The sequence below is a fragment of the Ursus arctos genome, unplaced genomic scaffold (assembly GCF_023065955.2).
Source record: "Ursus arctos isolate Adak ecotype North America unplaced genomic scaffold, UrsArc2.0 scaffold_19, whole genome shotgun sequence".
Lineage (NCBI taxonomy): Eukaryota > Metazoa > Chordata > Mammalia > Carnivora > Ursidae > Ursus > Ursus arctos.
Window position 1 is genome coordinate 17,763,809 of NW_026622863.1, and position 16,904 is coordinate 17,780,712.

The window sequence follows — 16,904 nt, forward strand, 5'->3', positions numbered from 1 at the left end:
AGGGAACTAGACCCCAACTACTTTTTTCCCAATGAGAGATCCCTTGTCAGGTAGTCTTTGACTCAGAACCCATTTGGCGGAAGTTGGTCATGTTTGGTTTGCATTTTAGGTCTCTGTTGCTAAATCCTGCTCACTGATCACTTTACTTCTATAAGTTTAGACTTGTATTCCTGTCTGAAGTCTTGCCCTGCTCATTCCTGCTTCTTTTTTCTTTTACTCTTAACTCTGTTAAGTTTCTGCTGCCAGGAGGACCCAACCGACACAGCTGGACTAGCCTTTCCATACACCACGTTCCTTTAATGTCCCTGCTCGCAACTTGCTGTGTGATCATTGCCAGGTCATTTCCCTTCTCTGCTTCTTTATAATAAAGACTCTTACAAATCAAAGTGACCCTTGGGATAATTTAGTTGAACATTCTAGAATGCGAATTAGAGTTGATGTCTCTCTTAACAGATCTTCCTCTGATTGGGAAAAAAAAAAGTGATGACAACAAAGGTATTTATAAAAATATATTTCACAAAGTAGGAAACAATACAGGAGTTTCTCTGAATACAATACATGAAGTAAATAAACAATATTGCATTAAAGCAAAGTAGAAAATTAAAATGATCTGCATGTAGTACTTGATTTTTATCATACATTTTCTACTTCTAAATGGCAGGACTGTGTTACAAATTGAATATGCTCACATCTTCTAGTGCTGTTCTTTTTTTGGAGTCTAAGACGTTCTGTGCATCACCATGAAGATCAGGGAGAGAAGTGCTAAAAACAAAAGCAGTAAAATTATGTACAAACCAGTTCCTGCTCTAAAACAGGGGGGGAACTTGAAGCATGTTTATTGGGCAGGGCATTATGTAGGTATCTAAAAGTCTAGAGTTTAAATATTCACATGAATCAATATACTTTCAGATGTTTGTGCTTGTAGTAAAAACACCAAATACTAGGATTATGAACAAAATAGAAAACAGTCCAAAAGTTTCTCTGGGAAAATGTTGCTCCTGCCATCACCAGCCACAATGACACTTTCTACTCTAAAGAGACTAGTAGCTCCCCCTTTGATAATATTGCCTGCCATACTCATCTCATCAAAATGTACATGTATTAAACATTCATTGTATATATATATATTTATATAAAACAATCTAAAGGATTATTAATGGATATAATTTAGGGGTTTTTTTCCATATAGTCCCTTAATCTATAGATTACCGACCTTAATAAATAAAAACATTAATGGACATCAATAAAATATTTATTTTGAGGATTAAACAAATAAATTCACGCGCTAGCAATAAAACCATCTGTCTCTTATGTAGTCCACTGTGTGATACAGTTTATCTTTGTGTCCTTGTGGAAGAAGATGAAGTGGAGGGAACGAGTAATCCTGCTTCCAGAAAACAAGCCTGTTTGAATGGGATTTCTCTCCTCCCACCACTGAGTTGGCAATCCCCACCCTGGAATGGATTACGAACATGTGAATATTTTAAGGCTCGACACAATATTTAAGGATGCTATTTAGTCTCTGATGAGTGGGGCCAACAGTTATGTACAATGTGTGGTCACCGTACCGTATAATCTAGGAGGCCTCCCCAAACTCCAAAAAGTCATCATGTACAGCGGACCAAGTATTGCTTTATCATTTGTGGCGGGATCCTTATTGGTGAAGGGGAAAAAACCATTTGCATTTATAAAAATCCTTGCAGAAGACACATATCAGCAGCACATTTCTTGCAGGTCCATTTTTCTAAGAAAGCACCTTTTAATTTTGATTTTTTCCTCTTTTTAAACCATCTCTCTAAGGATTAGCCAGGATCCCAATCTTTGTCTGTGGTGGTTAGGTAAATATCAAATATCCAAAGACTTCTAGACACTCCACATACTTTAATTCACACTCCACAAGATTTATAACCTCCTAACATATACTTTTTATTTTTATTAATTTTTGGTTCAACATTGAAATGTAGTTGAGTTTATAGATGATTGGTGCTAAACTTGCCTCTAAAACAAATAGCCACATTGGTTGTATCTAAGGGGTGTGACCCTAGAATATTACAGAATGCTCAGTTCCACTGATTAATTTATAATCCACTGTCAAGTTTCTTTGTCACTTTCACCAACAGAGTAGAGTTCTCCCAGTCTCTTAAAGCGGGGACCCCAGTCACTGAGGTAGTCAAAATTCTGGTCTGAGTCTGAGGTGGTGGACTCCAAGGAGCTGAGAGAGCCAGCCACAGACCCTCGGCCTTCATAGCCATAAATCTGAATGGAGTCATATGGCGGGGCAGTGGGGTCATTATCTGCCTCGTGTAGCCGCACATTTATAAATTCATCGACATCAACACCATTTGGAACAGGAGCAAGCCCTTGCCTTGGCATAAACTGCAAATCTGGTTTAATATCCTTACGGGGTAAAAATCCATTAATTCCATCTGGGTTTTGTAAAGTCGCAATATCAAAAGCCTCTGTGTCTTCCTCCCCTCCTCCTTCATCATCATAGCGGATGATGTTTTCTCGTACATCTTCATCATCTTTAATAATTAATGGCTCATTTTTATGTCGCCGCAGAGTTACAAACAGCACCACGATGACTGTAGGGAAAATGTGAAATAACAATTAGCTTAACTCGCAAAGAATTTCACAAGTACCGCATCGTGCATGTTAAGAGAGAGTGGCATTGCCTTAATAACGTTCACGTGGGAATTAAGTTAAACACCTTTCTGAAGGATGGGGATTGAATTCTGAATGAGTATTATTCCAGGTTGCTTCTGCGTACTAAATGGTGATGAAGCTGGGTTAAAAGAGTAAGTTTGCATCTATCCGTGGTGAAAGCTGCATGTAATACTGTTATAAGCTCTAGAATAAATGGCACAAAATAGAAAACAGCACAGATAAGATAACTAACTTGCTGTGGCTCTTGGACAAGCCATTTAATATCCTTTGATTCCATGCCCTTCTTCTATAAAGAAAAGGAGCAGAATTAATCCTGTCTAGTGTATTTTGCATCTTACAGCTCTTCAAGACTCTCTCCAATCAACTAATGTTCATTCACAGATGAAGTGATATATCAGCATGAACGCAAAGTGGCACGGACAATTTCTTGTCTTGTAGAAAAGCTGGGGCTCCTCCGTCTGGGAAGGTAAGCCTATGGGTGGGCAAAGGGAAACGGATACATACCTAACAAGCCAGGCTAGCCAAATCAAACTTCATGGGGCTCATGGGGTACAATATGGCTAGAAATAAGGTTAATCCAGACACTGGGTGAAGAGGACAGCTGCAACTGGAAAGATAGTAACTGACATAGCCTTTGCTGAAGGACAGGATAACGTACGACTTTCCTCTTGTGTATCTTCCTACTCTCTGATGTCATTTTTATAATTGGATATTTTCAATAGAAAAGTCACAAAACGTGCCTTAATTTGCAATCTTCATTTTAATTTGACATTGATATCAAGAAAATATCTGAGGAACACAGTGTAATTAAAAAAAATTTTTTGTTTGTTTTCTTTCTATCTCATCAAACTTCGTGTTTGGGTGGACTCAGCAACCCACTCTATATATTATTTAGGAAAAAGAGTATTTTGGATACATGCGAGCATCCCATTGCAGTAAATTGGTGTACGTCAGATCTGTAGGCCTTTTTATAGAATAGATGCTGTTGTAACCACATAAAGGTCCATCCCCACTTCCACCACCATTATACTCCCATCTTTTCACTGGTGATGGGATTGAAAAAGGCACTGAATTGTCCTCTCCAACTGGACGTTGGCTGCCATAGCACTTTTCTTCCTTCACCCCTCTTTAGTGATCTCAAAGCCTGCAGAAGTGCAAGAAAGTTATTTTTCCCTATAAGAATGCTGACACTTCACTGGGGTTCAGGTTTGCTGTCCTAATTTACAGTCATTTATGAACCAGAAAAATGATGACCATTAAGCTATGAAGGAAATACATACCTAGCAGCAAAATGATACATGCTAGTATGGCAATTAAGGCCCCCATACTGAGTCCAATCGGAAGGACATAAGCTTCAACATTACAAGACTGGACAACTCCGTCACTGCTGCAGCCACAGACCCGGATGGTCAGGGTGCTGGTGCTACTCAGAGGAGGATTCCCACTATCACTGATTACGATTGGTAAAAGATAGACTTCTTGCTTCTGGCGGTTGAATCCATTATGCTTTGCCAAAATGCTGAGGGAATTATCTGGAAAAAGTAAAAATTAAAATAGTTTGCATCGTTTCAAAATGGCTGCCCAAACAACCCTTGTTTTTCTAGTAAATCCTCTGCAAAACTCAAGACTGTCCCAACTCCACTGGACCGCTCAGGTTCTTTCCCCCTCCCTTCTCCCCACTTCCCCATTTGGCATGGACCAAAACATCCACACCCTAACAGGGTTTAATAAATGGGGCTCCGTGATAAACTAATGACATTTTACCATCACTTTGTAAATGCAAAAGATTTCTTTTATAAAAATAATTTTCAAGTGTCCTTTCAGAAGACACAAATCAACCCATATCTCCATAAATAAGATTAATTTTCTCTCATTTATCCTGACAATGCAAAATTGGCTGGATATAACTTCACCACATTTGAAAAGCATGTTGACGAAGCTCTGTATTAAAAGATAGACTATATGACAATATGGCATGCAAAACAGTGCACTTTGTTGATTCCCACAGGTGCCTATAAAGAGTCATTCATGCCCTTGAGCATTTAAACTAAGAACAAAAATCCCATTTGTTGCCAATTGGAGGAGATATGCCACATACATTAAAATTCTGTAGAGAAGACCTATAGTGGTTACACAAATAAGAATAAAATGAGAAGTTACAGAAGCAGATGTTATATTTTGCATGTATTGAGTGATGAATTTGGAAAGATACATTGGCTATCTAGAGCAGTACTTTAAGACATTTAAGCAATACTGAAGGGCGCAAGGTAAAACTTGTCAGTGAGGAGTAATTGGACCCATGCTAGCCCTATGGTTCTCAGAGTTTTACCCCCAAAATAAATTTTTGTGGTCATTCATGCCTAGGTCATGAACTATACTCATATTTTATATATTAGTTATTAATATTTTCTCATTTTGATTAATGAAAGACCTACATCTATTCAAAATGGGAACACATTATCTTACCGATATTTTAGACAAAAGCAAATAAACATAGTATTGGTTAATGTGTATAATGTTATTTGGCCAAAAGGATTATTTCAGTTAGAATTTTGTTTCACATATTGGCAAGTTTATAGACCCTAGAACACCTGGCTGCCTCATTGTTGCGTATTAAGCAGGGATTCCAAGCTATTGTTGTCCAATTCCTGGTCATCGATGTCCTGGTCCAGCACACTGAGATACATGAACAGATATTCCACTCAAATGACTTTAAATAAGTATGTTAAATATTCTGTACCATGTAGTGCTATATCAGAATTTTTTTAAAAAATGATAGCCATTTCCCAAAATAGATGTATAAATTACATATACTTTTGTTTGAGATGTAAGTGGATCTATAATATGCCTTGCTAGTAAGCAAAGAGGAAAACACTCAGATGTGTTAACATTTTTTCTAAATTTCTTCTGGTTTTGCCTCATTATTTAGTAATCTGAAGAGTGAAAAGAGGTCTCGAATAGAGTTACGCAGTGTTGTACCAAATGATCCAGTTATCTTTATTTCCATGACCTAGAAGGAAATACCATTAAGCTAAAAACAGGAGAACATTATCTCACAACAGATAGAGAATATGTAGCCATGTTTTATTTTCAGAAAGTGTGTGACAAGTTTGAGTACAGTTAATTAGTGCAAGGAACATTTGTGGATGATTTCATATACTATAGTTCAAAACAGAAGATGGGAATTGTTCCTCAAGATGCAATTAATAAAATTACAATGAGGCTTTGTCTTTTTGTGGTTGACATTATTTATATGGGAAACTATTTTTGCATATTCTCTCTTTAAAACAATCTATAATGATAATTTAGAAACTGCAGCAGGAGTATTGCTCATTGCCAAAGAAAGCTATTCTCTTTAGTACTTAGAAAAGCATTGGTGGGTCCACCGCTCAACTCATATTTTTTACTATACCTGGCATATGCATATGTTGTTACCCTCCCATGTACAGAAAATTATTGACTGAGTAGAGGAAGTCTGTGAGACATTTTTGCCAGATTTTACCTGCTACATTCAAGCAAGTCAATTCACTATCTGCCTACTCATTCCCCCGATTTTTTTTCTATTTTTTTCTTTTTTAAAGATTTTATTTATTTAACAGAGATAGAGACAGCCAGCGAGAGAGGGAACACAAGCAGGGGGAGTGGGAGAGGAAGAAGCAGGCTCATAGCAGAGGAGCCTGATGTGGGGCTCAATCCCAGAACGCCGGGATCACACCCTGAGCCAAAGGCAGACGCTTAACCGCTGTGCCACCCAGGCGCCCCTTTTTTTCTATTTTTTATTAGTGTTTATATTTATTATTGACTTACTTGAGTTATTTTATTATGCCAAATAAAATTGTCATTACCATATACATTTAAAAAACAAATACCAGCAGTTTTACACACTTCAAATTCTTGTATTTGAAATACATTTTTTTCTACATGTTACGCGTCTTCTATACAGTAGTAGTTGGTTTCTTTAAAACTTGTGTTGCCTTTTAATTTCATAAGTTTTAATTTAATATAGTCAATTTTTTCTCTTTTAGATTAGTATTTCTAAATTTATTTTTAAAATTGTGAACTACATAAAATATTTTTAAATGTTATTTTTCACATTTAGGTGATTGTAAGGAATTGGGTTTTTTTCTGTACTGGTAATTTTCCTACGGTTAATTATTGTGGGACTTACCCCTTACCCACTGCTCTTCAACACTCAGTGTCTCACAAGTCAAATTTTTGTGCATCCTCATCTTCTAGGGGCTCTCTATTATGTTCCAAGGCTCTGTTTTTATAATCCTCCACCAATACCACACTCACATTTTATGTATGGAAACTTTATAATAAATCTTGACATTTATGAGGTTATTTTCCCCATCATGCCCTTCTTTAAGAGTATCTTGGCTATTCTTGTTCATTTGCTAATTTCTGAGAAATAGAGAATCAGATTATCAAGTTCTTTGGAAATCCCTCTAAGAACTTGCGTAGAAATTATATTAAAATGTAAGTCAATTTTGAGAGAATTGGCATCTTTATAATCTTTAGTATTCCATTTCAAGATCATAGTTTCCTTATTTCCTTTAGTATATGTCAATATTTTTTTTATTTTAGCTACAAGAGAATTTCACATCTTTTGTTAGATTTATCACTGGTACTGTATATATTTTGTTGCTTTGATAATATTACCTTTTTAAAAATGCACTTTCAAATCATTGTTGCTAGTGTATAGAGTGCAATTGTTTTATGCATTAATTTTAATTTTAACAATCTTCTAAACCTTCCTTTTTACTTTTAAAAATATATCTCATTACAGAGTTCCACTTCAACAAGACAATGTAAGGAGCTCCACAGAACTGTTCCCTAGTGAAAATGGTGAAAATTATACAAGGAAAACCATTTAACATCTCTAGAAATGGTCCTGGAGGCAAGCAGCAAATGAAGAACCATTTATCCGAGAGAATTTACCAAAGGTTAGTAAGAATAGTGAGATCATGGTGTGTGAAGCAGAACCCACTCTCCATCCCTTCTCCCAGTTCTGTGAGATGGAAATCCTACTCTAAACTGGTTCAGCCAAGAACACAGGGCTCCCCCTCCCCTCAGCTAGCAGATAAAGGACTGTCTTATTGGGAAATAGGAGGTGACACCAGTTTCATCCTACTCCTAGACATCTTCTGTTGAAACTAAATTTTGGGTGAGTGTGGCCAAGAGAGGGCGCTTTCCTTCCTCACAGCCTGTTCTTGTGTGACAGAGAATCTCCCTGTGCAGAGCTCTGCTGGGATTATAGGGCCTCAGTTGCCCTTCCCCTGACCTGTAAGGCAGTGGTTACATGCTGGGAGGGGCAAGTCAAAAAGACTTGAGGCTACCGTCCCCTAGCGCTCATCATCTAAAGCAGATGCTTCACCCAGAGAAACACATCATAGTTTCCAACTCAGCTCAGTGTCAGTGGCTTACAATTTTGCAAGCAGAGGACCAGAGCTAGAGATTGGGGGAGGAACATGCCTGGGCAGAACATATCTGGAACACTGACCTAGAGAAAACTCTAATCCAATCAAGTTTGGGCTCCTTCTAGTCTGTAGAGCAAGCTTGCCCCAAAACTGAAAACAGAAATCATCTGGCAATTAGTGGAGCTTAACAACTGGGGCATGGTTAGGGAAAGAGACAAAGAGAACCCTGCCAAAACCAGTGTCATTCTAGGGTGACTGTGGGCATACCTAAGGCTGGGATCTCCTGAGGTGAAATATCAGTGGCTTAATACTGCAGAGAGGAAATCGACTTAATGAAAATACTCCAGCCAGTCATTAAACAAATAAACAAGTAAATTGCAATGACAGGCTCTGGGTGGGGAGCCAATAATCATATTTATTATAATAAATTATCTAAAATGTCCAGTTTCCAACAAAAGATTACAAGACACACAAACAGGAAGCCCATACAACAGGGGAAAAAAAAAAAAAGCAAAAGAAACTATTCATGAAAGCAACCAGCTATCAGATTATACAGACTTCTAAGGGACCATTATAAATGTGTTCAGTAAACTAAAATAAACCATGATTAAAGAAAAAATGGAAAAGTATGGTGATACTGCCACATCAAATAGAGAATATCAATGGGTAGATAGAAATTATTTTTAAAAAGAGCACAATGGAAATTCTGGAGTTAAGCACAATAACTGAAATAAAATATTAATTAGAGTGGCTAAACAGTAGATCTGAGCTGGCAAAAGAAAGCATCTGTGGACTTGAAGATAGATGGATAGAAAATATGCAGGCTGAAGAATGGAGAGAAAAAAAGAATGAAGAAAAATGAACAGAGACTCGGAAAAATGTGGGACACTATTAAGTGTACCAACACATGTGGAAGAAAAATATCAGGAGAGAAAGAAAGGAAAAGAAAAACATAAAGCTGACAACTTCAAAAGATTTTTAAAACATTAGCTTACACATTCAGAAATCTCAAAAAACTCCAAGAAGGTAAACACAAAGAGATTCATAAACAATGTATCATAGTATAAATAATGAAAGCCAAAGACAGGGAGAACAACTTTAAAGGGAGAAGAAACTGACTCATCACTTGCAAGGGACCCCCCCCCCCCGAAAGAAAGATTAATAACTGAAGTTTTCTAGAAATAATGGAGGCCAGAGGGACATGGGATAAACATATTCAAAATGCTTAAAGCAAACACTTTCAAGCAAGGATCATATATTCAACAAAGCTTTCTTTCCAAAACAAACAAAAAGAATATGAAATAGGGACTTTGAAAATAAACAAAAGCTGAGGGAATTTGTCATCAGCAGACATGCCTTGTAAGAAACACTAAACGAACTTTTTTTGGACTGAAAGCTAATAACCCCAGATGGTAATTCAAATCCACATTAAAAACAAAGAGCATCATGAAAAGTAATTATGTCATTATGAAAGATGGAATACATAGTTTTTCTCCTTTTTTTCTTAAGTGTTTTAAAAAGCAATTGTATAAAAAACAGTAAGTATGTAATATTTTCTTGAACATATGATATCTAGAAATTCAAAGGTAACAGCTGGATATTCCAGTATCCCACTTTCAACAATGAGTAAAACAACTAGGCAGAAATAAACAAGGAAATAGAGGACTTGAGAGACAGTGTAAACCAACTGTATCTAAGAGCTATCTATAGAACCCTGCACTTACCACAGCAGAATAATATCCTTCTTAAGTACACATGGAACATCCTGCAGTGTAGATAATATGGGAGACCATAAAATAAACTTCAGTAAATTTAAAAGGATAATAATGCGAAATATGTTTTCTGACCATAATGGAGTTAAATTAAATGCATGTAATAGAAAGAAATGTAGGAAACTCACAAATATGTGGAAATTAAACAGTGCTTTCTTTAATAACTATTGGGTCAAAGAAGAGGTCAAAAGGAAAGTTAGAAAGTATTGTGAGACAATGCAAATGAAAATACAGCAAATCAAAATGTGAGGGATACAGCTAAAGCAATGTTTAGAGGGAAAATTATAGTCTTAAATGCCTATATTATTTTTTTCTTATTGTACTATACTAACTAGACCCTCTAACAATTCTGAGCATAAGAAATTAGGATGACACCTGTACCTTGTTCTTGATACTAAAAAAGAAAACAGCTTTTGACTTTTAACATTAAGATGATTGATGGTATTTATTGGAAGGTACTTTTTGTTATCTGTTCACTTGCACTTTTTTCCCTTAATTTTTCTTCTTTTCTTTTCTTTTTTTCTTTCCAATGAGGCAAAGGGAAAAGGCAGTCACATAAAGGACAATTGTTCAACACCTCTAAACCTGGATTCAACTGCATTATAGTATTATTTAAAAACCTTTTCAGTCCTTCATATTTTCATGCATTTCCAATTTCTGTCATCTTGCCTCTGCATTGCAACCTATTCTATCTTATGGCTTCTGCCCCTGATTTTTACACTTACTGCGTTTACTTTTCCTTTTGAGGAAACGGAAGAGCATATCTTGATAATGACTTACTGGAGAAAACACATTTTCTAAAACTGGAAAGTTGATGAGGAAAAAAGAGTGCTCACTGAAAGCCCATAGACATGTATGTCATGATTTTTAAATTTAAATCTCTTGAAATTGAGTATATAAAAACAGGGTTTGAGAAAGGGAAGAAGGGTGTTTTATCAAGATCTGTTTAAGGGTAGAACAAAATCATTTGGCATTCTGGAGAGAGGATCAATATCCAGGTGGAGAGTAATGTCCAGTTGCTGCCCATCTCATGCATTTATGCTGCACTGAGATGATAGCGACACTTCTTAAACTTATCACCTGGTTGTCTGATATTCTTAGTAGATGAAATAGTCATATATCCATATTCCCTAAATTTCCTCCAGTTAGGGATTTTCCCATTTTCTCATCCTCTTGGAATGTTCTGCTTAGGAGCTTTACACCAAGGGGTATGAAGGACTCCGTTCCCAGAATCTTGCTTCATACTTCAAACCTATTTGTTTCTGCTTGTGACTGACTGTTGAAGGAAAGATCTTGGTGGGAAGTTAAAGTGGACCAACAGCACCAAGCATACTCCAAATGACAGTATACCCAAAATAGTGATATCATTGGGTTCCTTACTCCTTGGCTGAGTAATACAAGGTCTACACTAAATAAACAGTAAAGCAGGGACCAGATAAATGGTAGGTATATAGGCTTGCTTTATTTCAGACAGTATATTACATTATGCCATTATGTATGAAATTCCCTTCAGATTCTAATAACAGATTCATCATAAATAAATATATTCACTTATATGCTTAGTTGTTGCCATTTTTTTCCTCCAGATTTACCTGTTAGAGCTTTACTGGAAGTCGTTACAGGCTGTATCAAAAACAGCCATCTTAAAGTCTTAGAATTTTTATGCAGTGTTTTTACCTTGTAGAGAAAACAGATAATATTCAGTAAAATGTGTATTTATTATCTCACTACAGTCTAACCCCCTTGAGGGAGACTAGCCTTAGTCAAGGCTCTATTTCCAGCCTTCAGCACAGGACTTGACACAGAGCGAAGGTCGTCTTAACAACACTGGTCAGCTTGTTTTGTCCACTTTTGTTTAGAATGTTTCAGTTTTAAGGACGTGATCAACTCAGTATACATCAGCAGCTTGCTAAGTCCATGTAGAATTTGTTACAGATTCTTTTTCTTCCCATGTGACTTGCATGGTTTGGCCCTTCCTCATTCTCCTGATTCATGTCCTACCATTCCACTCTGTTCCAGCCACCCTGGCCTTTTAGTCAAGGATCTTCACCCCTCAGCACTTTTGTAATTGCTCTTTCTTCTGACTGATAGTCTCTCTACCCTCCCTTAGCCCTAATTTGAATTAATAGTTATGCATTCTTTATGGCTGTGCTTAAATGCCTTTTTTATTTTTGTGGATAATTTCCTTTACTAACTGTCCCCAACTTTCCCAGATAGATTTGTTATGCAATCTTATTAAAAAAAAAAAACTTTATATTTTCATCAAAGCACTTATTACAAAGAAATAATATAGTAATAGGGATGTGATAGACCCTGGGGATGCAGAAACAAACTGAGGAACTTCTAAGTAACAAATAACCAATTAAGATACATAATGAGTACTCAGCAAAGATTTGTTAAGGGAATGAAAGACTAGGTAATCATTAGCCGCATTTGGTAGGTCTCCTATTTATTTCCTTTCATGTTATTTTGTCATAGGGAATTATGGAATTATATATGATTCAGAATAAGTCCATGAGAAGGTTCGATTTTAGGCTGTTGGAAAGGATATATAGCCTGACTCTATATGGAAATCTAAGAGAAATACTCATGGTTTCTAAGTCTTGATCTGGGCATATCTCTTATCCTGTAACATGAGCAATAAACTAAGAATGCTTAGATTCAAATAGAGAAGACCAAGGGGAAGAATATCCGAAGTACCGTCTCAGATATCTAAAATACATGAACTACCGTCGTGGTAAAGAGGTACGCACCAGAATTCCCTTTTACCAAGCTGAAATTGGATGACAGTCTTAAATTCGGAGGGAGGTGCGTAGTCTGAATTAGTATCTCCTATAGTTAGTTTAGGAGGAATGTCTTTGATTGTTAATATTCAGTCTTTGAATCATTTGGAGTCGGCAATCAATAGATCTTCCTTCATGGACTATTGATAGCCTTATAAGAAAAGTTTCCTTTTGTAAATAAACCAGTAAGTACTGTTATAGACTGATGCTTGTGCTCCTGTCCCCACCTGCAATTGATATGCTAAATCCCTAACTGCCAGTGTGGCTGTGTCTAGAGATAGATCCTGTAAGGGAGTAATTAAGGTTAAATGAGGTCCTGGGTGGGGCCTTGAATTAGTGCCCTTATTAGAAGAGACACTCTAGAGCTTCTCTTTCTCCACCTGTGGGTACACAAAGAAGAGGTCATGTGAGCACACGGCAAGCTAGTGGCCCCCCACAAGCAGCTAGGAGAAGAGGCTTCAGAATGAAACATACCTTGCCTGTACCTCGATCTTAGACTTCCCTACCTCCAGAACTATGAGAAATAAATGTCTATTGTTTAAGCCACCAGTTTGCAGTATTTGTTACAGCAGCCTGAGCAGACTAAAGTAGTATTATAGTCCCTAATTAATTCTGTATGCATACTCCATGAAAAACACAAAGTCTATCTAAAGATAGACAGTGTCTACCTGGGTAATTCTTTAACGCTATTTGTGTAATTTTCCCACAATCGTAACTAATTTCCTTCCTTCCATTTATTTTCTCTGTATTTTTAGTAGAAAAAGAAAGGTCATTATTCTTGTTATTATTTAAATATCCCATGTTCTTTCCACATTGTCCTTTTTCTTCCCCCCAGATAAAACAAAGCAGGCAAATTAAATTCTCTATTGTTTTTACTGTAGTTCATCTGTTATTGTTGCCCTGATGCAGAATTTTTACTTTGCCTAGCTCCCATTTATTAGAAATCATGGAGCTATGGCTTTTGTTTATCCTTTTACATGCAAGCAAAAGCAACAAGGAGCCAGAGTTAATGAAGGCATTTACCAGACAAATATTTATGACAAAGGAATAGATGAAGAGAAGATCAGTAGATGTTTTGTCTTTTTGAGAAGTGTCTCCTGGCATTTAACTTGCAAATTTATTTCAAATTTTCTTGGTTAAGTAAAATGGAATGAAAATGGCAAGAAGGTCAAAACAAAGGGGAACTGGTACTCTGCAGGTATGGACAAGAGATTTAATTAAGTTCTTATCATTGTGTTGTATCTGCTGTTTATTTCTAAAAACCTAGCAAACCAATAAAGATACCAAATCTATGGGCTTTCAGCAAATTAGATATAGATATATGTATATACAATACCTAATATCTAGGAATATGGAGTGAAGATCATACCATCTACATTTCATGTATACATTTTTACTCTAAACACTAAGTCTTGTTGGAAACAATCAGGCTGCAATGAATTAATAAAAACTAAGACTCTGTGAAGCCAGTCTCCTCCAGTACCATTATAACTTCCTACATAATTCATTGAAAGTGTACCAACATACTAAATCTGCAACAAGCAACTGGATATTCTGAGCCACCTAATTAGATCATTTGTTACTTTTTCTTTTTTTTTCTCTCATTAGATTGTCCACAATACCACATGATGTCCATGATGTCAATGTTTATCGAGTGTTCATTATCAACTTTCCTAATATTTAATAATAAAGTATATCTAGCCATAAAATACCAACCAAGGTTTACTTTGCCTTTAGGGGAAAAAAAAAAAAATCATTGTGAATTCTTTTGGAAGTTCCTAGACTAACACCAAACAATGTTTAGTCAACAATTTGCAAGTACACATAGAATGAATTAACACTTTTTTAACAGAAAAATTTACTCTGCTATAACCACACAGTACTACAGTTCTATAAATATCTACATGGTTTTCATTTCGCAGAGGAAATGTACAGAGGCTGGGCTATGCTTAGGACTCATCAAGTAGCCTATAAAAGTTAAGCATCTTCTAAAATTCTTTAAGAAGCTACATGAACTATTTTTCAATTGTTAATATAAGAGGGAAAAAAATTTTTTTAGATTATACAGAGATGGTGTTAAGTATAGGGGTCTGCATGGTGACCTCCAAAAAGATAGATCCAAAATGTTAATTTCGAAATCTGTGAATGTTACCTTATTTGGAAAAGAGCCTTTGCAGATGTAATTAAATGAATTATCTTGAGATGAGGAGTTCATCTGGGATGACCTGCTGGGTACTAAGTTCAAAACACATGTCCTTATAAGAGTGAAGCAGAAGTAGATTTGACACAGATTAAAGGAAGACATAATGTGACCGACCACAAGGGCACATATTGGGCACATATGTCACCACAGGCCAGGGAATGTATAGAGCCAAATAGAGAAGCTGGAAGACCCAAAGAAGGAATTCTCCTCTAGAGTGTCTGGAGGGAGGAGAGCCCTGTCAGCACAGTGATTTTGGATTTCTGGCCTCCAGAACTGTGAGAGAATATCTCTGTTTTAAGCCCCCAGTTTGCGGTAATTTGTTACGGCAGCCCTAATAAACGAATATAATTAGGAAATCTGATCAAATATGATTTACAGAGGCAGGGAAGGGCCTACTTATTCCCATCTTACATATGAGGAACAGGGTTTTCGAAAGATGAAGTGACTTGCTCAAGGTTTCTCAGCTGGCAGCTAAGAATTACAACCAAATCCAAGGCATATTCTGTACTCTGTCATCTTAACAAAAGTCACCTTGGAAAACAAGGAAAATGAGCTCTAAGAAGATGATATTAAAGCTCAAGGATAAGATAAAAAAGAGAAAGCATGTGGAAGGTGTTTTTTTTCCATTCTGTGACACTTTTATCAGACAAGGAAAAACTAAATGGTCGATGCCACTGGCAGATGAGAATTTAGTATTTTAGAAGGATCAAACGTATTCAGTACAATACTCTATGGATTTAAATCCCATATCCTGAGAGCCCACCTAACATAGTGCAGTACAGAATAGCAGAGCATAATATAACCATGAATTAATTATTAAAAAGTGATTATTTTTGGTGCCAGAGAGAAACTAAGTATTACAGGGTCCAAATTCCATGCTAGATACAATCACACTGCCCAAGGTCTTCCGAGTTTGATTATTTTTTCCCTGTACTCAATTTGCGTACTTGCTCTTACACAAAAGGCTCCATGAAACTTATGCAGATCACTTAATGCTTAGAGGAAAATGAGATTTATCTTACTCCAGGCACTGGGGGATGAGGGATGCAGACTAATATGACCTTCATGTTATTTCAGGAATACCTGCATTAACTAAACCCTCAAAAGTGAAAACTGTACCAAGAGTCAGTTTCTGTTCTGTTTGAATGGAAATTTTAAAGCTTTTATAAATATCAGCAGATCTGGGAAAGAATATTTTTATCTATTTGAATTTATGCAGAAGTGAAAGCTATTTTTTTTTCTTGAGTGTGCAAGCTATTTGGGTAAGGAAAACAAACAAGGCAAAGAAATACTAAGGCCGTTAGTGGAATTTCTTGTGCAAATTCCAGAAAACAACCTCCTAATGGTTACAAAACCAGACGTCGGAAAGCTAGCATTGTCAAGAGAGTGACTTTTCCACCACATCTCTATTGACTGAGTAGATATCTCTAAATATTTAAGAAACTGGGAGTCAGAGATTAATTGATTTTGCACTAGAGCTGATTAATTCATTTTGCACTGGAGCTGATAAATTTGTGCTCATTAACATACTTGATAATACAGTAGTTGGACCAGAGAGTAAGGCGGTTTTAGAATAGCAGTTTAAGTGAGGTATGCATTGTGTATAAGATTTTGAAATCATTTAATACAGTGAATGGAGAGGTGAGAATATGAAAGAAAGGAACTACCAAAAAGTAGTTTATCTAGTTAACCTCCTTTGATTTGAAGGAGGTCAAATACCCTGCAAATCATCACTTTGTTAGATACCATCATCTCCCTGAATGTTTTGAATTTGCACATATGAAAAATAAGACGTAAAGTGAAAGCCACCAAAAAATGGTACAAATCCATGTTCCCTTGCCAGCACCCATGTCTCCATCTTATTTCAAATCTACACTGATGCATTCAGTGAATTCTTTCCTCGGTTATTCAGTGCCTATTGTCTCAAGATATCACTGTCAGAAGAAGGTCTTCCTTGGCACACATTGCCCCCAGCATGCTGCAATATAGTCAGATATGATGGCTTTGTGTCTTACCAACAAAATGATCCTTGATGTGGAGATACCGTCTTCTTTAGTTA

General features: G+C 36.5%; 1 protein-coding gene across 1 annotated transcript in view; it reads right to left on the minus strand.

Annotated features, from left to right (window-relative positions):
- Nucleotides 1-495: 495 nt before the first annotated feature.
- Nucleotides 496-16,904, minus strand: part of CDH8 (cadherin 8) — a 355,394-nt gene continuing 338,985 nt past the window's right edge. The window contains exons 13-14 of the mRNA XM_057314604.1: nucleotides 3,948-4,199; nucleotides 496-2,585 (exon numbers count right to left, since the gene is read on the minus strand). Coding sequence (XP_057170587.1) covers nucleotides 2,092-2,585; nucleotides 3,948-4,199 — 746 coding nt within the window. The 3' untranslated portion in view covers nucleotides 496-2,091. The remainder of the gene's footprint in view (nucleotides 2,586-3,947; nucleotides 4,200-16,904) is intronic.